The sequence below is a fragment of the Eutrigla gurnardus genome, assembly GCF_963514095.1.
Source record: "Eutrigla gurnardus genome assembly, chromosome: 23".
In the NCBI taxonomy this organism is placed as follows: Eukaryota; Metazoa; Chordata; class Actinopteri; order Perciformes; family Triglidae; genus Eutrigla; species Eutrigla gurnardus.
The window spans coordinates 7258682-7279376 of record NC_139934.1 but is presented as its reverse complement, the minus strand read 5'-3'; the positions used below and the strand labels follow the sequence as shown (position 1 = coordinate 7279376).

The 20695-nt window shown below is 44.3% G+C and overlaps 1 protein-coding gene across 4 annotated transcripts in view; it reads right to left on the bottom strand.

Annotated features, from left to right (window-relative positions):
* col25a1 (collagen type XXV alpha 1 chain) overlaps window positions 1-20695 on the bottom strand; it is a 118926-nt gene that overhangs the window by 24301 nt on the left and 73930 nt on the right. For 3 of the 4 annotated variants that reach the window (XM_084002281.1, XM_084002282.1, XM_084002283.1), the window contains exons 1-5: window positions 13964-13984; window positions 12110-12136; window positions 6718-6789; window positions 5988-6104; window positions 4875-4910 (exon numbers count right to left, since the gene is read on the bottom strand). In XM_084002281.1, the coding sequence (XP_083858407.1) occupies window positions 4875-4910; window positions 5988-6104; window positions 6718-6789 (225 nt within the window). In that variant the 5' untranslated portion in view covers window positions 12110-12136; window positions 13964-13984. Of the gene's footprint in view, window positions 1-4874; window positions 4911-5987; window positions 6105-6717; window positions 6790-7716; window positions 7777-12109; window positions 12137-13963; window positions 13991-20695 lie in introns of those variants that run through there. The other variant, XM_084002284.1, reaches the window with a different exon arrangement.

Sequence of the window (20695 nt, the reverse complement as noted above, 5' to 3'; positions counted from 1 at the left end):
CGAATCACAATCAACCCCTTTGTTTTATTCCCCCGACAAAGGCTGGAAATCAATCCGTGCCTTCTTTTCATTGAGCCTCGCCATAAACATGACATCTCTAATGAGGCCGTGACAAACCAAGATTTTTATGGGTTTTATCTTTCATGTTGATCTCTTCCATTTTTATTTATTTATTTGTTTTAGTAAAAACTTGTTTAGCTATTCCACATTCTAACAGTCCAACACAAAGAGAGCTTCATTACCAAAATGGGCCAATAGTTGGCAAAGAGGGTAAAAAAAACAACAGATTTAACTGTGTGATAAATGTGTCTGGGAGGACAGTTTCTAGATCCAACCTGCTGTTTACTACAGTGCAACCGGAGGCCATGTTGGACCTTCAAACCTCCTCCGCACCACCAGATCCTGTCTGCGGGACTGCTTTTATGACCAAAAGGAGAAACCAAGCTGAAAGTTAGTTTCTTCCATTTTGGCCTCACAACACTCAGAACTACTACAGTACGGCAGTTCATCAACACCTTCACGCTTGGCTGTTATGACGCCTCCCGTTGGCCAACATTTCCCTCGGCGTCGGCTCGGGATCTACAGCGAACGGTGCTATTTGGCTCATCTACAGTTGAGTTAAGGCCGGGCAGACCTTATAGCCTGTAAGCTACAAAAACAGCTCTCCTCTCTTTATTCATATCCATGCAGTATAATTAGCGAAAACTATGCGAAGTAGCCAACAAGGACAGATTCCGTTTATAATATGATTCATATTGCTGTGAAGAAGATAGTGGTGGCCAACGTGTGCACCAAAGGTTGCACACGTTGGCGAATAACGGGCCAGAACGAACATTTGCTCGCTCTTTCCATATCTTGTTTGGTTTTTGTTGATTGCAACAAGACGATCACTAAGTAACCGGAGCTCAAAACTTTCCCCCCCATTCTGAATTTCCATTTCAAGTTCTCACATTTGCAGAAAAGTGCCCACACGGTTTCAGCCCATTTATAGTGCATTCCATCCGCACTTATAACAAAAAAAAAAAAAAACCTCAATGAACAACTTTCATTATCCCCGGGTCGACCGAGAGAAAGATTTTTTCCCCCCGCTCGCCTTTTAAAAGCCTTTGTTGGCCATCCCCGGTAGGGTTTGGTAAACATCTTTATGACCCACTAGGTATGTGAGAGCATGTGCCACTCGCCTGAGCGCTAATTAGCTTGGCTACATCTGAGAGCACTCAGGAGCTACTGGCGGAAAAGGAGGGTTTTTCACAAAGTCAAGGGCCCTTGAGGAAGTCTTGGTTCTGACTCTTTTGTTCTCAGCCTTTGGGGCCCTAGAAAAATTAAATTGGAGAATAATCCAAACATTTTCATTAAAAAACTAATAGTATTCCCCCACATGCTCAACATATCGCTCCTCGGCCGCCTCGCTACACATTCATAAAAGAAGAGAACCCACAAATGTGCAAATATCAACAGGACGCCTATTGAAGTGGAGCATCCGAGCACAAACACAAAGCGCTGAATGTTCGGGGGCCTCCATTCATGAGTCGGAAATGACGAACAATATGGCGATTGCCAGGTCACTTCCCACACTCGGTCCGCGGTTGAACCCTCCAGCCACTTGAAGGACTTCCAGAGTGTGCCTTTCTCACTCGGCATTGACGGGGGAGAAATATTTCGGCTGATCAAAGCCGAAGAAAAGCTGCACGTCGGAGCTTTTGGAGTGCAGGTTAAAAGCTCCCGTTCAAAGCCTCTGCTTCACTCGGCATGTCTTTGAAAAAAAAAGCGTTGCAATATAAGGCCGCTATTTACATTAAATTAAGGTGCTTTCACTTTGAAGGAGGAATATTCTTATCGTCTTAAGTCTGACCAATGCGCCGTAGCTCGCCCACATCCCTGCTGATTGTGGACATGTGTGCTTTATTTAAACCGTGTACATTTTGTAAGACCTTTCAATCACATTAGCTTTACTGCTACTGCTACAGTAAACAAAGCAGCGGCTCAAGAATGTGGAACAAATAGACCACCAACAAACCTAAGATGTTAACTGGGAGGCAGCTCTGACATACCCTCGTCTCTTATTGGATTCCACTTGGCAAAGGAGTGTGTCATCTTATTCAAAATGACTACGGTGTTAGCTTTAAGATCACTTTGGTTGTGTCTTTGGTTCAACATCTGAAACTACACACCCTGATTTTAGTATTGAATTAGATGCAGATGTGGGGAAGGCTGTATACAAAAAAACACTGATTTATACTGTATTTGACTGTGTTGTAATTAACCAATATAATCATAATCATATTCATCAATTAACCTAATACTTATATCCTAATAATCCTCACATCGGAGAAAGGATTTGGGGAGAAAGCAGGTGGTAACAAGAATAAAAGAGAACATGCCTACTGATGTCAACATTCGCCACCACACTGTTCGAGTCCAGCGAGCCTGCCCTCGTCTAATTGACGAACATCTTTGCTCCTCATGTTTGGCATCAAATTAAAAGGAAACTTAGTCAAGGACCCCAGAAACATTAGAGGTATGTCCTCATTACACAGTGCACATTAAGCAAATTAGATCCCCTCATGCATGTCTGTTGCGCATTTAAACAAAAAAAAAGGTGAGTCACCGGTGCATTGTGGGTAGTTATGGGATGGAGAAGTGACATTCTGACACCAAAAAGGTTTTTTTTCATTTACGGATGGGATGCCATACACAACTGGTTTTCTTATTTAGTGTTTTTGAACAAAATCAAGTCCCGAATGAAAACCGTGTGAAAGCCACCTTGAGAGAGCCGAAGACCCCCTAATTTACCCCAGAGAGACCTTATGGTACTGATGGTTTTGAATTGAGTCCTGAAAATATTTCCTTTTTCTTCCCCCCCCGTCCACCCCGTTGTTGCTCCACAAGAGCTTAATCCTTCTAACCAGCACCATATGTCCTGGAAGGCTGCTGGAAAACTCTGGAATCTACTTCTGCCTCTTTAACAATAGCATATACATAAAAAAAAAAAAAAAAAAAAACGCTGAGCTGTGTCAAGTGGGCGCTAGCTCCTTGAGCACCGTAAAAGAAGCAGGAGTTGGACCAGCCCTGAAACCCCCTACCCCTGAGTTGACTTGTGCAGACCTTAAAAAAAAAAAAGAAGTGCTGATCAAAGATGATCCTTTTAAGCTCGCTGCACAAACCGGAGCCTATCGGTCTCGTCGCTTAGGCACGTCTAGCTCATATTGATTTCCAATCAAGGGTGTGGACATTTTTGGGTTCTGGACGGAGAATTTATTTTGATTTCCCTCTCTGGAGGTTCAACGACCCAAATGATCATTTACAGAAATGTTCCTCTGTAATCCGTCATCTCGTCTCAGCAAACAAACTGCTGTCGGGGAACGGAAGCGCTGAAACGACTGTTTCTATCACACCTTTTTACCACCTCGCCTCACACTGCTTTACAAGGGAGGGGATTGATTTCCAAAATGATGACAGTATTTCTTGTAAAAAAAAGTACATTAGTGTCATTCTGTATACTTGTGAAATAGTATGCACAGAAATAGTATGGATGGGAGCATTCTGGGGCCGCTGACAAGAAATCTACTGCAAATTTTGCATCGACGACACTGCGTGTGTTTGGAAACCAAACCGTGCACAGCAATGAGCACAAGTGGGGATAATGGCTAAAAGCAGAAAGAGGGTAAAGAGTGGATAATGATGAGCAATTTCAGCCTTAAACCCCTTTTTTTACTCTGTTTAACGCGCCTCTCTCTCCCCCTCGCCATCCTTTATTTTCTCCGTCTGTTTCGTTCCAATCCGCCAAATTTTTCCAACGCCACAGAAAAGGGTCCGAGATGAAATCACAGATGAAAGCGCTTGATAGCACCTCCTCTGTCAGCTTCACTTACACTCCCCCTGCACTGGTGAAAACTGACATCACCGAAGACTATATTTTCGTCACGTTTTCCGTCTTTGCTTTCTCTGGAGCTTGGCTTGACCCCGTTCGATGTAGCTTTTACGAGGGAACTTTAATCAAACGCTTTATTTGTTGAACACCACAAGCGGTATCCAGTTGCTGTTCGCTGGAACGGCTTGTCCCTACTGTATAAGGCGTTTTTGTGAGACAAAACAAACTTTATTTTTTTTTTTTTTTTTTTGCAGGGTGTCATAAAATGTGTCGTAAATATTCACCATATTACCCATAAACGTTATGAATATCTCGTAAATTAAACAAACATTTGAAGAAAAAAAATCTCCCTAAGTGCCACGAGTGTTTTTACGAGTCAAAAACACCACATTGAAGTTAATAAACTCTGATGAACAGCAACATTTTTTTTTTTTTTTTTTTTTTCGATAACGTCACAGTTTGGTTAGCAAATGAAACATATCCAGAAAAAACAAAATAACAATACATATTTGTACCAATCAACCAATTTAGGGATATTTGTCATAAAAATAAAGGGAAACTGACTGAGAAGAATCACAACATGAAGCTAACCCCAACAGGCTGTTAGCGTAGCTTAGCATAAAGAGTGAAAACAGAGGGAAACAGCTAGCCTGGCTCGTAACAAACCCTTTCGTCTCCCACAAAATGACTCTGCATCCATAAACTTGGATCACATGGGACTCAAACATCAATCTGCATGGAAGCCCTGTGTTTTCTGACCTGTCCAACACCCCAACCTCCTCTCCGCTTGGACTTCTGCACACTCGTTATAAAACTATTTACGATACGTCGAGAGCAAATGTAATCCACGCCGAAACCGTAACTCACGTTGCAGTTTTCGTGACGTGGGAATTTTAAGGAAGGCCGGGCTCTAAATCTCACTCATCAACACGTCATATCTCATTCGTTTCATCCGGACAAAAGTGTAAAAAAACAGCACAGAAGGGAAAAAGTTTTCTCTTACCATGACTCCTGTTTCTCCAGGCTGTCCGGGTTCACCCTATACATACACAAAACAGCCAGTTAATGGAAGAGCAGTGGGCCAAGTTTTATTGGCGTTTTTAAAAAAAAAGATCATAAACACTATTCTTAGTTTAAAAAATAAATAAATACAGCATTTTCCACATTATAGTGGAGTTCCACATTGTTTTGTTTTTTTAGTTTTAACAGCCGCCGTGGTGCATCGGGGGGGGATCGGCTGCCAAGTACAGCATTGTTCTGCTCGTACACCAAGTTGGCTGCGAGGCATTTCATCACGCTGCGACACCTGTAGCTTTCACGCTCTCCGTCCAACCGTGTTGTTTTCAGTCCGAGCCTGCCTCTTGGATGATCCTGCATCTCTCGGGGTAGAAAGCGAGACGCGTGCCACGGGCCAGACGTCTGCGCCAAAGCCACGCTTGAAACATTTTATTCCGTTTTTGCCTCTTTGCGACGGTTTACGGGGGCATTTTCTGCCACACTGAGTGGGAGGAATAAATCACGGGAGAAAGTAAAGCAACCCAAGAGAAGTTTAAGTTCTTGGAAAAATGCAACAGCTATCGCAACTGTAACTGGAAGAGCTGAAAACAATAATCATCAAAAAGTTGGAAAGGGGCAGATAAACAACACTTAATATCTTTGCACTCCCACTGTGATCTCTGCCAAGGCTGTAAAGATCAGCTGGAGCCCTCAGAGGGTTTTTATGGCTGAACATAATTGACAGGCCTTTTCTGTTTCTTCTTTCTCTCACAGGCATCGTTCACATAAATTAACGGGATGCCAGTGACAGGCTTAAATTCATGGAAAATGTTACAAAAACCAAATAAACGTAAATCCATACGGCGAGGCGTTCTCCTGGGAGCCTATTTGGTGTTTGGCTAAATACATTAGGAGCTTGTCTCGTCTTCATCAGAATGGATTTCATGGCGATAAACCCTCCGGTGGGTCATATCAAATTGAATAGGAGTATTTTAAGAGCTAATTCTAAGTGAAATAATGCAGTATTTTAAAAAATATTACTGAGCTAATGCCATTTTAATCACACACTGGATGCTTATAATCAGATTTAAGCAGACGTCAGGTGAAAATCGGTACTCACAGACAGACCAGGTACACCTCTGGGCCCATCTTTCCCGGTGTCCCCTGGAGGGCCCCTTGGCCCAGGAGGGCCCGGTGGCCCCGGGGGTCCAGGTGGTCCAGCTTGCCCTTGATCTCCCTGTGTGGCAAAATAACACATTCAAACATCAGATATTGTTGGATCCACCGAGACTGGAGCCACTGCAGTTAAATGATAATGAAGGGAGAGTCGTGGGTGGCTATGGGCCGCCTCCATTCATAACATGGAGGACAGTTTGCATTCTTAGCTCTTATGGATAAAACTAGCTGACAAGGTGGAGCTGAATATATCTGATTTATTCCTGAAACGGTAATCCCCTTAAGGTGCATTCATTCCTCAATGGTCTTAATAAGATGAACGGGGGTTTTGCATTAAGCACCAACTATAACAAAAGTCCCATTTGAGTAGCTACGATAATCAGGGCGAAAACACTATAAAATAATAACAAAATATATGGTCCATTATTATCCTGGATTATATGAAAACATTCAGAAATCTAACCTGCAGAGAAAGTCTTTAAGTAGTGCCAGGACAGTGATTCATTTTAACTTAATGAAAGCTTGTTTTCTAAGAAGCAATATCCATATTTCTCAGGGAATAAAGGAGTACTTATGACAGGTCTGTCTGAAGGGTTTACATGCAAACTGCAGAAAGCTCAGAGAAAAGTGAGACTTGGCACGACAGACAGACAGAGAGAAGACACAGCCACTACCTTAATGAGCCGCCGCTTTATGAGCTGCTGGTCAGCGGAAAGAAAGCCATGATTGATCTTAGGGAAGACCATCTGAGCAGGTGTGTGAGGTCAAGAGGTCGTAGGTCAGAGGTGAGAGAAGGTTGAAGAAGGATGAAGTCCCAGAAGGAGGAGGAGGAGGAGGAGGAAAGCAAATGCAAAAAGAAAGATTTTTTTGTTAGAAAGGCCTTCATGAACCACGGTGCAGCGCCTTTACAGATGGAGGGAGGGGAGGAGAAATCCACACTTTTCCAGCACGGAGGTGGTTTCACTTCGGAAGTCTGGGCTCTTTTTTCCTGGAGCCAGGACCCATAATTACCACCTCGGGGGTGCGAGGGCGCCACAGCGGGAAAAATGGGAATTTCTCTTCCTCTGCGAAAAAAGCGCTGTTGTCATCTTCATCGCGCCCGCTGCTTAGTCAGACCCCGGGAGCTGCACACACCGAGGCTGCTTTCTAACCATGCATGCATCATTCTGCTAGTGTCCATTGGTAATAAGTGCTCGGTCCATCGCTGAAACGATGCCGAATCCCCAAAAAGCCAAATTGGAGGGATTGAAGGATTTGTGGTGAACCATGGGCACCAGCTTAAAACAACATTTTGCCACTTCGGTTCATCATCTTGTGTTCCTCTCGGAGTTCCTTCCATTTATTTTAGCATCAATGGACATGAGCCAGACCATCTCTTCTTGTTCCAGTCAGCTACATATTATTGGATCTTTTTTTAATTTTTCTTTTTAAAAGGCCACCTTTGCTTTCAACGGGGAACCTGGCATGTAGCGTGGAACAGAGAATGTGGAGGGGGGGGATGCTGATTGACTGGCTGTGGTTAATTAGATGTTTTTTTTCTCTTTTCTTGCTGTGTCCAGTCTATCATCAGGCTTTAAAGGAATAAAAGCAGCCGACAGTGATTCATTTACTCCCGGTGTGTGCCGCGAAGAGGGGTCGGACTGAGCTGCTAGGCCGCACCACCACCGACAAACCTTGACAGTCAGGATCTGATTGCTGTGCAAAGCAGCCAGCGTAGGGAGACCAGGCAATCCCTAAAGGGACAAACAGCAGAACATGGCACAACACACTGCATGACACTCAAACTCTGGGTGAACAAAAAAAAAAACAGTTAAAGCAGGAAGGAGATAAGCATCCTACTATTCTAATATTCTTACAAAACGGGAAATTCAGCTGTCAAACACGTAGTTTTGGAGGACCAGACATTCGCCATTTAAGTTTACTCTCCGCCATGAAAGGCCGTCAGAGCCTCACCCATTTCCTGTTGTTTTCTTTCCCAACATACGGACAAAGCGTTTGTACTTGGAGCTGTAACATGCGGGGGTAAGTTGAGGAGCTGTATTGTTCATGTCGAAGGGATTGAGATGTTCCCTGGAAATTCAATCAAATGGTTTTCAATCAACCGTCATGACAGATGTGATCCACTCATGAAAACCGAATCAAAGAAGAAAAGCATCGGGGCCCGCTCGTTAAGTGGAGTCGAGGGTTTATAGCCAACTTTAATCGGAATCCAGAAACATTGATATATTGTTAGCTAAACATGGTTTGGAATGTTATACTTGATAAATTCCCCCCACTTTTTTTTTTTTAAGTTTTATTGACTATCAATCATTCTTTTTGGGGATATACATTTTTATTATATGGCCCTGTCTCACAAGCCTGTCAAAGCGTTTTACAGGCATGTTGCGGTATAAAAGTCCACAGAAACACGACTTGACCGCTGGCAAAAACCCGCTCACCCGAACAGCGCTTGTCCGGTCATAGCTTAGCAACCATAATTAGGCACGCTAGGCCTATCCAGCCTTGGTTTACCCAACAAGCGGAGGTAGCGTTCATGGGACATTCGAGCTTCAAAACTCAAAATTTCACACAGTAAATCTTCAGACGCCATCAGCATGAAAAAAGAGAAAGCTTGTCGCAACTTAGCGAACGACTTCATGTAAATGTTTTCTAGCTTTACGTCTATGTACAAGTGAGATATCCCTTTGTTTATCTTCATGCTGCAGGTTTCGCTCCACTATAAATAACCAGCCTGAATGAACTGATAAAAAAAAAGTGTTTCTCGAAAGACTGGCACGCTAGCGTAAACATGCCCCGTGAGAGATCAGGCTCCCCTCCGTATCCAAGCTTAAGATAAAAATCTGGCCTACCCAAACACGGCTTCGGTGCCATCCCTCTGGTTTTCCAAAGATAATTCAAAAAGCATGGCTCATTAGGAATATGGCTTTCAAGGCAGGCGGCTTTAATTCAGCCCGGCAGCGGAGCGGAGCAATACTCTCACACTGCAGACAATAGCCGTGCTTGTGTGTGTGTAACCGGGATTGAAGAGCAAATATTTCTCAAGTTATTTACAACCTCAAACATCTTGGGGACAAAGACGGGAAACGAGAAGTGGATTATGGTCGGGGGGTTCTGAATATATGGAGAGTCCAGGCATTAAAATATAGGGCTGGCACATGGGACTGCTTTTGCATGGGAAGCAACCTCACTGAAAAAAAATACATAAATGGATATCGGACCAAAAAAAACAACATAGTTTGATCTTTCTCTACAGAAGATGAGGGGAGAGAGAGAACAGCTCGACTAGGTGTGGGTTAGAGCTCGCCCTGCGTTGCCGTGGCGCTGACGTCTATGTGCGAGAACGATAATGACACGGCGGTTGACAGAGTATCCTAACCATTCGCAGATTGCTTTGTTTTTGCTTCTCTCCCCCCAAAAACGGATGTTGGTTATTTCGGCGAGGGAGCTCTATTGCGACGTATTTGCCTGCAGCGAGACGACTTGCGACTGCAGTAAACAAAACAAAAACAAAAAAGCCAGATACGAGGACAATCAGCAACAGCCGTCATAGGACACTGCCCAGAACCGGCATCTACCCTCGACCACACCAAACACACAAAGCATCCTGAGCAGGCCGAGGCATTTTCTGAATAGCTATATGTGGAGTGGATTACCAGTTCTGTGCACAGATGGCTTTAATACGGTTAAGGGATGCATAATACATTCATTTAAAGCCTCAGATTTGGCACGGCCAATCGAATGTATCTGAGAACCAAATTCATGTTTAAGGCTTCTTATTTCATGGTGCAAACAGCAGACTGTAAAACACTTCTTGTTCGCAGATGAAAAGTCAAATCCGGGAAATTACATAATGGCAGTCTCTTTATTTTGTTGGAAGAACATCGCATACGGGTCAAGATCCATCATTTGGGATGTTCTGGACAATCCAGAAACAGCGGGATTGTTTCCTCTAGCCTTCCCAGGAATTCACCAACCTTTGCCTAACACCTGTTGCTACTTCTTTAAAGAACAAGACCACACACCTCTCCTGGTGACACACAGAGCCAGTAACTACCCTTAATTACATCCCAACAGCGGTGGCCACACATTTTGTTTGTCAAATAACTGGCCAATTTAGTATTTACTGCTTGGTTAACCTTTGGCACTCGGACGTGGCATTTGACCTTAAGGGTCGAGAAATGGCCGACCCCGACATGTGGGGAACAGGCAGAGGAAGTGTGTGAGGAAATTCTGCGAGCCATGTGACAATTCTCACTTTAGTTGACCTCAAGACAAACATATATATATTTCACACAAATCATCTTTAAATGATTCAAACTTAGAATGTGTTAGGTTTGATGTAATCTGGCGGACTGTGGCGTGTAGAGGACATAATCTTACCCTATAGTTGACATGTGCCTCCATATGGGTTTAATAGCTCTGCACACAGTCAATACCGGGCATGAAATGAGTTTAATTTCCAGCCCGATGGAGTCAAGGTCAGGCAGCACTTCTCATGTTATGTCTTCATTTATTAAGGGTCTTCTCTCTAATAGCGTTCCACTACATTTGCTTACTAATCTAATGTGTAGAGTCAATATGCCATCTCGGAGAGGTAATGTGATTTGCTGGTGACCTGGATTGCTTTTTCATGCCCCCTGCAGTCCTTCACGTGTGACCGTGTCCGTGTGTTTCACTCGTACCGTGTTGGGGGGACGATCGCGCTGGTAATTGGAAGTTAACGAAAACGCTTTCTTGAAGTGGACAGTTTATGTATTTACTCTGCGAGACAAATGTGTGCCCTGTTACAACTCTGTTTCCAACTTGTAAATCACTCCGCTGATAGAGACAGATGGCTCCGTTTCCTGGGTTAAAAGGGTACAAATTATGGAGGAAACCCAAGAAATCCTAACCAAACGTCCATAGTTTACTTCGGTCGATTCATTTAGAGAGAAATGAGATTTCCTCACAGCCGTCCAGCCTTTGCAACTATAATGATTATCCAATCCTTTTGATATCATTAAAAATTAACTAAGGATATCGCATAGCTGGAATTGCACTTGTGGATCCTATTAGAGTGTGAAACGGCTCAGATCCCTCGTGTAACCGTCATCCGAGAAAGTGCCGACGCGTGACGTACCGCGTATCGTTTTTGGGACCGCTAATCAAATTTGGCGACGGGAAAGGTCATCCGTATTGACTTCCAAAATCATAAGAAATGGGGTGCTTTGACGTGCAGAAACTGGCCCCGGAGGAGAGCTGGAAAACTTAATTGGCAAACTACTAACGTCTGGTTGCAATACAGAACTGGGATCAGATTGGGAGATGATGGCCGGGCGTCCCGGTGACAAGACAAACGTCTGTGTTGTTGCGTCCTCTCGTGCGCCGACCTCTACGTGCTCCCTGCCCTCGTGGCAATCCATTACAGGCCTTTAAAGTGACCGTGACGCCATACCATCTACTCTTGATGATGACAGCAGATACAGGCGAAGCCCCCTCCCCTTTGTTAATGCAATCTACTTTAAACAAACCTGTGCTTTTCAAAAAGGGGGCTCATTTTTTGAACATAATTTGAGAAAAACGAGGGGGGCGCTTGCTGCTCGTTGGAGATTAGTAATTCTTTTCAGAGTCTGTCAAGAGCGGAAAAAGCACTCACATCCTCATCATTTAGGAGTCACATGGAGGATCCAAGTGAATCACAGGTAATTATAGAGGGAGCGCTAGTTGGCTTTTTGACGATGGCTGAGATTGAGCAGATCTATTATGACGATGGAGCGAAAGCTGGCGCTCGCGTTCGATTTGGAGACGAGAGGTAAGGAAAAGGTCTTCGTGCCGTCGCTCACGAGGTATCCTGCACCACTGTTGATGTAGAAATAAGCAGCGCTGCGATGCTTGTTGTGTTTGGCTAGATGGGAAAGAACACTACCCCAGGAATTCCATGCATCTCAAACCTTTTGCCCATAATTCTGCAGGACACACACACACACACACACACACACACACACACACACACACACACACACACACACACACACACACACACACATTCATCAGCTAATCACAAGAAGTCAGAGTAAAACCGCATACCCGTGGTCCCTGGTCGCCTTGATCCCCCTGTAGAAGGCAAGAAAAAGAATTTGTCTTGAAATGCAAGGGTTCAAACACACACACACACACACACACACACACACACACACACACACAGACACACACAGACACACACAGACACACACACACACCAATGCTAATAATAAGCCGAGGGCTCACGTGGAAAAATCACAGAGGCATAATTCAGAACACATTGATAAGGAAAATAATACGGGAAGCCTCAACTATTCATTGTGGTTGAGAATAAAATCACTTATGATAACACGGACGGACATGAATTGGGTATGTGAGAGAGAGAGAGACAGCAGCGGTGTGAGGTTTGGTGGGTTTTCGGTGAGGAGGGGAGTGTGGGCGAACGGCGTTGCCAGGCCCAGATTTTATGCCCCAGAGATCTTTGGCTCTCTGCCGTCGTCGGGGGGGTAGATCTCTGTGGACGCATTCCTGGAGGGGAAAACGTTTTGGTTTCGAATCAACCTGCACGGCGAAAGACTGCGGCTTCATCACATTAGAGTGAAACCAAACCGAAAAAAAAAAAGTACACTTTTTTGCAGGAGGACCAAAAATGTTGGAACGGCGAATCGTAAAGTGTAATCCGTCTAGAATCGGGTAACGGATCTCATCTGCTCTCCTTGTTGGCCCGGGGTACGATTCAGCCACAGCAGGAAAAACGAGCCGGGCAACTTATCACAAGTGGACGGGACCTTTTCGGAATATTTGTAATTTTTCATTGGGTAGTCTCATTTGTCTTGGGTGGGAAGAAAAAGTTGTTTTTCAGAGCGGATCACATGAGAGGCCCGAACATGCCTTTTAATCAGCGACACCGGACCCTCATCTGAATCTGGTATGCGAGCCCCGCTTATGGGTCCCATTTTACGCTTCGAGGGGCATCAAATACGAGCTCACACTGCGGATTTATTACATCGGTCAGCGACAACAACCCGATGTCATTCCGATCCCGGAATCATCTGGTAACCGAATAGTGCGACTTGACGCGGATGACAACTGTGAACCGCTCATCTGTGTTTGACTTTAGCTCCGGTTAGCACTCTCACGCTACTTCATTTTACGTCTCAGATTTTACAGCGCAATAACCCCTCCGACGGAGAGTTATTGTCCAAGTTCGCCGCTCGCTTCATACAAAAATATTAATAAATACTTAATCTGTTCGGTGACGGCCTGTAAAACGGAACAGCCCGGTAGTGTTTTTATAAGTGTGCACTTTGAGCCACTTGTTTCCATGTCGGGTGAATAAAAGGGATTCTATCAACTTTAGTGTGAATCAAGGGATGACGGGGGGGGTTTTAATCTTTCGAAGCAAAGCCACGGGCACACATCTGTCCCGGAGTCCTGCAGACTTATAAAGAGACAGTGTGGTTACTTTGTATGCTCCGCTGCTGTTTTATGGAGGAAAACGCTCAGTGAGGCATTTAAGGGCTCCAACTTTGGACTCCGGCTTTCCGTCGCTGATGTTCTGTGCTGTAGATTTGCGACCAACGCGGGAATTGAAGAATTCAGAATGACATGAACGGGGAAATTATGGCCACAAATGCAAAATGACAACTCTTTGAGGATGGATTAACAGTGAAGTACGGCAAAAAGACATTTTATTTATCGTTTTGACCTACAAAAACCAATGACGGGCGGGATATTAAAGACTAAAATATCACCTCTATTAAAGGGCTGGTTTGAAATATTGGGAAATAAATCTCCTGGAGAACATTGTTACAACTTGCAACTGAAACAGCAACTGTTGCTATTATCGGTGGAACATTATATCCAAGCAAATGAGCAGTATATAAGTGAATACATCAAACTACAGAGGACATAACTCACCTTTTCACCCTTTGTACCTGAAGGGCCCTAAAAAAAAGAGAAAGACAAGGATTATTTAACTTTTTTTTACACATATATTTGAAGAAACTAGTTTCTGTTATTTGAAATCATTCTGGTTCGATGGCAGTAAGACACAACAACAACTGTAAAACAAGGGTGACACATGACATAAACAGGCAGAGCTGCTTTACGAGGTTTTAACATGAACTTGGAGGCAGACGGTGAAATCAACACATTAACAAACTGAGTTTTGATGAAACTAACATGGTGCCCTTTTTGACATCTCTTTCAGCGTGTGATTAACATGCCCTGTCACAGACTGGGAACCGGTGCCTAATGCATTGTAGACAGGCAGGGCTTATACAAACATGCAATTAAAACCAAAAACAGACCCAAATCAAGTCCCTGTTTACTCAGAGGATCAAATCCAGTGATCTCCAACCAAGTATTGGCAAGCGCGCTGTAAAAAAACAGGCCCTGGACACACAGAAGTTTTTTCGCGAGGCAGTTTTTGCATCCAATTTCTGTCAATCAGAGATCGAGGGGACTCCTGGGTGGGCTCGGTAAAAGATCATGAGTGTAGCAGAGGATTTGACAATGAGGTGTGCATCCGCTAGAGACTAATGAGCTTGTGCTAAAAAAAACAACAACTGATTTTAACATTTAAGTTGAAGGATGAAGCCCACTGGGCTCCTTTTTCTTCCTCTGAGGTCGCACTGGCTTTGGAAAAATCAGTATTAGATCAGTGTCAGTGGCTAACTGACCGCTGTGCCATGTATACTGATGCTAATCTCTGTTTTACATGAATAACTGTCTGTCAAATATGTTTGTGAGATCCAAGTTTTATTCCTGAGAGAAGAAAAAAAGTGAATATTTGAGAGAAGAACTTCTTCTACAACCTCTTCCGAGGTTTGGAATAATTGTGCTTCTTACTTCTATCATTGATTTTTGCAGCTGCCAAAAAAAAAGTGTCACGTATTCCTCTGGCAAAAAAAACCGTTACGACTGTATAATAGCGCCGCATTGGTAACTCATCCAGGCTAATATCGGTCAAAACGGCGTTTCGCTTCCAAAAAAGGTATTAGACACACAGAGGAAAGCGTGCTGACACTAATCCATGGATGGATGACATTAGCATGAGACCTGTGTTTGGTCCAAAGCCTCACAGGAACAGCCTGCAGTGAACCAGACTAGCAGGCGTGCAGACACACAGACGGGCTTCCACACTGCACTGGCACACAATAGCACTCTCAAAAGTGAAATGCTTCAGAGGTAGTCCAGCAGGCTTCCCCAGCCAATTCCTACCACACCGCTCAGTGCCTCTGGACATTATTTTTAATGCAGAGTTAACTATCCGTAGCTTTTTGTTTATGTCTTAGCAGCGCGGGTGGATCTGCGCTCAGTCGCGAGGTTATGAACCCTTCACAGGCGTGCGGCGTACAAATCGTCCCGTTTTATTTACAAAAGTAAATGTAAAAAATGAGGCGTTCGCTTGATGACGTGCAATGCGGCTTTTAACACAATTCACATCTAAGGAGGTGGTCCCGCTGCTCGCTTGTCTGGCCGTACAAAGAGCCACAGCACACTTGTAAACACAAAATGCGCCATTACGAAATCTATGTTTCCGATTGCGGTTCCCAGGGGGCGAATAACAAGAGGCAACGGCTTGGAAGCAAATGTGGCTTTTTCTTTTTTTTTCTTACTTTTACAACGATGTACACGCATTCCAGAGGGGCTGGGTACGTTTCCAGCATGTTCCTGAAATTGGAAGGTAGCTAAAGAAAATGAGTGCAGGCTTTTTTTTTTTTTGGTTGTGAAGGAAAATTGCCTTTGGACAATAGGCTATTGACAAGCTGTTACTGCAAACATAAGAACAGCTGTAGCAAATAAATACATAAATATATACCCACTGCAGCTCGATGCATAATATCTAGTAAGAAAACAAATAGTTTTAGCCAAATCAACCGGGTAAATGACAGGGCACCACAAGTGCGTGGGAAGTTTTTTCTTACAAAACTGCGTCTTATGATTTAGCGTTTTTAATATATTCCAATATTCTTTTACATCACAGGAATGGATGTTGCTTTCAACAAACCGAACCATATCTTGCACAAAAACCTCGTTCATTTGCCTCCTTCCATCTGGCCGTAAAGCATGTGGAACTGATTTTTGCTGCACAGTCTGCACCTGCTCATTATATGGCCCATCATTTGCACATCACATGGACAGACAGCACCCACTGGAGCTTTTCCAAAATGCTTAAGCCAAAACAGTGAGAGGTTGTTTTTTTTTTATAGACTATTAAACAGCTCTCCTGCAACGACTATATCAAAAGGAGCAAACTGTACTTCAGTAGAACTGCAGCGGGTTGTGTGTTTGTCAAGCCGTGTCTGAAGCTCTGTGGTTTCATTCTGCCCTGAGGAAGCTGTCTAATCAGCACCTGTGTACGCTTTTCACATCTTTTTTTTATTTTTTATTTAACAGCTTCTGCTCTGGCTCTTTTTCAAAAGCAGGCCTCCAGCAGGTGCTCCACGGCTCATCAGGCGGCTTCTGTTTGATCAAACTTGCTCGCCGCGCGCTACAACGTTGAACACGATTAACCCTCCGTAGTTCCTTCGACACCTAAACATTCAGATTACACTGGATTTTTGAATGCGTGCATATCTCAAAAAGCCATATTTGGAAAATACAATTCAGCAGCTGGTTGAGGAGGAGCTGGTTTCCTTAGCTTAGCATAAAGGGATGAAACAGTTAGCCTGACCCCGAAACCCGCCCATTAAACCACATCTTACAGTTTTTAAACTTTATTTTTGTACAGATTGAACACATATGATAAAATGTGTTGATTAGTAAACTTTAGAGTTCCTGTTTGGACCTTTTAGACAAAACCATAGCTTCTTCTTCCTGTCTCCAGTCGTCATGCTAAGCTAAGCTAAGCTAACTGGCTGGTAGCTGCAGCTTACAGCTTTCTGCTCGGCAAGAAAGCAAATCAGACTTTTCCCTAAGATCTCAAACTATCCCTTTAACAGATCTCTCTATATATATTGTTGCTCTTAAAGTGTGCATTCGGTTAGGAATTTGACGTACATACTTTATTGAAGTTGCTGTTGGGGTGGGCAACAATCATGTTGCAGAAAACCTCTTATTAAAAAGATTTGTCACTGTAAACGATTTGTGATCTAAATCCGTCCATGCGATGTGGAACAAAACGCAGTTGCCCCAAAGCAGGAGCGCTCATTGAAAATGACACGTATCACGTCGATGGTAAACCCTCACATCTTCTGTTACTTAACGCTGGGCAAACCCACGTCAAACTTCCCTCACGAGATGATTCGTAACAGAACATCCTGTGCGCACGATGCTGTCGGGTTCATGGTGGACCACTGGATCAGGATTAAGCCTTTTTTTCGATCCTTCTACATGGCGAGCCTCTCATTCTCAGCCAAACCGTGACCACTGTCTCCCTGCAATGGCCCGAATGAGCTGTCAGTATGAACAAAAGAGGAGAGGAAACCCCGATGTCACCTTTTAAAACGGAGTAGGCGCGAAATATGGAAAGGTCTGAAGGGAAACATAAAAACGGCAAAAGGGGAACTGGGGCCAAAGCCGCAAGCAACGCGATCATTGCCATTTGAATCTGACAATGCAAGTTACTTCATCTCATATTAGGGAGTAAATGATCAATGAAATGAAGCTGGCGCAGAGGTATGGTTCACATGTGGCTGTTGCCATGCCGATGTGTTCGGTGAAATATCAGAAATTGATTTTATTTCATCCTGAATTTAGTTCATATAATCGTGGACTTCATGTTTTGTCACACTTTCAAACACATTCACCAATTCCTGCTGTAGAGTGGATGATCTGGTTCCTCTAGTTTCATATTTTATGCCAAACTAATTATTTATGCACCTCTGAACTTTTTTCATTGGATGGATTATGAAAAAAAATCCTCTTCAGAGCTTTTAATAGAGTGATTATTCTATCTGCTCATCCAAACGACCATTTTCAAGGTCAAAAATGAACTTTGTAACTCATAAATAGTAATTTCTTCAACCTGCAGAAACCTGCCAGGAAAAAAACATGATTATAATCAAATCCACTCAAAGGCCAATAATACTTCACACGTACTGCTATTTTCACATTAAATATAAAAGCAAAGTTCACTCCCTGGGTAAAACTTCCATTGCTGCTAAATTGACAAAGTCTCACGTAGAACATCCATTCTTCTCCCTCTTCCATAATTCACTAAAACATGATGGATGAACGCTCGACAGTGCTCGCCTGACCGCGCAGGGCGAAGGGGGGCTGGCTCGCATCCATAGGTTGAGCCGCTGTTGACGCGAGCGGGGCAACTCTCCTGGGTTTTGGCTGCAATCTCGTGAAGCGATCTACCTAATCCGACAAATGCAAAGAGTCGGGAACAGGGGGATCTGCATGTAACCTCCGTCTGGACTCGGCGGTTGTGGTTTTCATCACGGTGACCTGTTAAATGTATGGTCCAAAAAGAGTCAATCCATCAAATGGGTGGGTGGGGGGAGGGGCTCGCATCCTCACCGTAGAACCTGGGCCAACGGGTGCTGGCAACGGTTGCCGTGGCCCGGCCTGCCGGCCACATGGATCCAATCATCTCCCCCTGGAGCACTGGCATCTCCGAGAGCGCGGGGCCAACAACTACCGCTTTTACAACCTCGTCTCTCCAGAGCGTACGGTTTTCTCTCACACAGCTACACAGTATTAATAAACATGTGCGTGTACACAGGAAGTTAAACAAAGCCATCCGCCGCCAGCGTTGACAGCGAGAGAGCAAACTCAAGAGGTGAGGATTGCTGCTCACCACAGAAGTGGACGGAGAGGGGGAAAAAAAGGGCTGACGCGGCATTGTTCGCCACACATTACCAATACAAATTCTAGGGTGTGGGAGTGCCTACTGTGGGCATCATTGGAAGTGAAATCTACTCAATGTGCAAACCCGAGTAGAAGACATCAACATTTCTATACACCTCCGTCTGTTAGCTCTGCATGGGAACGCTCAATCATATTACCGTGAGCCCAGGAACTTCTTTCTTTTTCAAAAGGGGGGACTAATGGAGGACAGGGATGTGAGTAATCAGAGCAGAATGGGCAGGAACGGACGACCACAAGTGGCTGGTGCTCGTTGGGGGAATCTGGACACAGAGGTTAGGCAGGGATAGGAAAACCACACTGGAAAACTGACTTGGGAATGGCATCTGGTTCCCATATTCACTGTGTATCACAATTAGCCAGCATAAAATGACTTTTATGTGTGTGTGTGTGTGTGTGTGTGTGTGTGTGTGTGTGTGTGTGTGTGTGTGTGTGTGTGTGTGTGTGTGTGTGTGTGTTGTTATGTGTTGGGTATTCTTGCAGCAGCAGGGACGCCGAGTCAACTGAAAGGAATAGTGTCATAGGCGTGTTTTGAGGTGCAAAATCAAACATGGAGGAGATTCAAATTCATAATCCCAGTCTGTGAAGGTTTCATCGTTCCCAAAGAGGGGAAACATTTATACAGCTTTAACCTAATTGCATCCATAAAAGGCAAATATAAGCCAATTTTTTTTCTTGTCCGTACCATACTTAAGCAAATTTTTTGCCCCGCAACATTCTTGTCCTGGATATGAGATGTTGAATAAGGGACGACGTTCCAGTTGGGAAACGGATTTCTTTCACTTCTTATGTTGATTCAATTAGAACCACACAGTGGCAGCGCCGCATTTTTTTTCATCATTTGACGAATTGGAAAGAAAATTCCTCTCAATCAAAAAGCTGTCGAGCTTTCTCTTAAAGCCAGAGTGCGGGATTTTTAAATTCTAAATTCTAAAAACAGGGAAAAATCTGTATTTCAACCGGCCGGAGCTAAAAGGAGGCAGGAAGTGGGACGAGATAGAAGAAGGTATGGCCGCAAGCTCACCTGTAGGTACGTCATAACCTCACAGTGCTTATTCCTCTCGCTGCCAGAGGAGGGAGACAAAAGTTTGGCGCTGCAGCTTTAAAACCGCCAGCATCGCATTCATACTGTGTCGATTCCCCCACCACACTGAGGTATTCACAGCATCCCTCTGTGGGTATTCAAGCAAGTCAATGTGAACTATTGGCTGCTTTCAAATCGCCCCGAGTGGAGCTCGCCGTTGGCCCCATCGCTGCCTCACGTCATCTGCTGACAGACGAGTGCTTCCGATGGGCACAGCGTGAGCCACTGACATCTGAAAAGGTCAAACTCTAAATGTTGTCACATCCAGTGCCAGTGGGCCCCCTCGTGCACCAAATAAACACCGTCATGTCAGGTAGATCCACTTTGCAGCTCTCCTCGTGTCACCGTCTCCTAAACTCTTAATTGGCATTTCCTCTTTCAAATGCAAAACACGCAACGGGGCGATAATTTGAAAATTAACGCGTCGTCGCATGCCGGGGCCTCTTTCAACTCTAACAGTCTCGTTTGAGATAAACTGCTGCCTGCTCCACTTCCGCGGGGGGGTGATCAAAGTCCAGCTGGAATATGTTTTATTAACAGGTGTGGAGCCGTGGTGCATAACAGATGAAGGATGAAGGGCGTCTGGGCTCCTCTGCTTCACCCCCACATCGCCTCTAATCCCTGTAACGCAGCTGCATAATTCATACGTTGTGACAGATCATCCTCAACCTGCGTCTCTGGAATCTCTGGTTTGGTTGGAAACTACTTGTCAAAAGCGGATGCAGACACAACCCGCTGTATTTGCC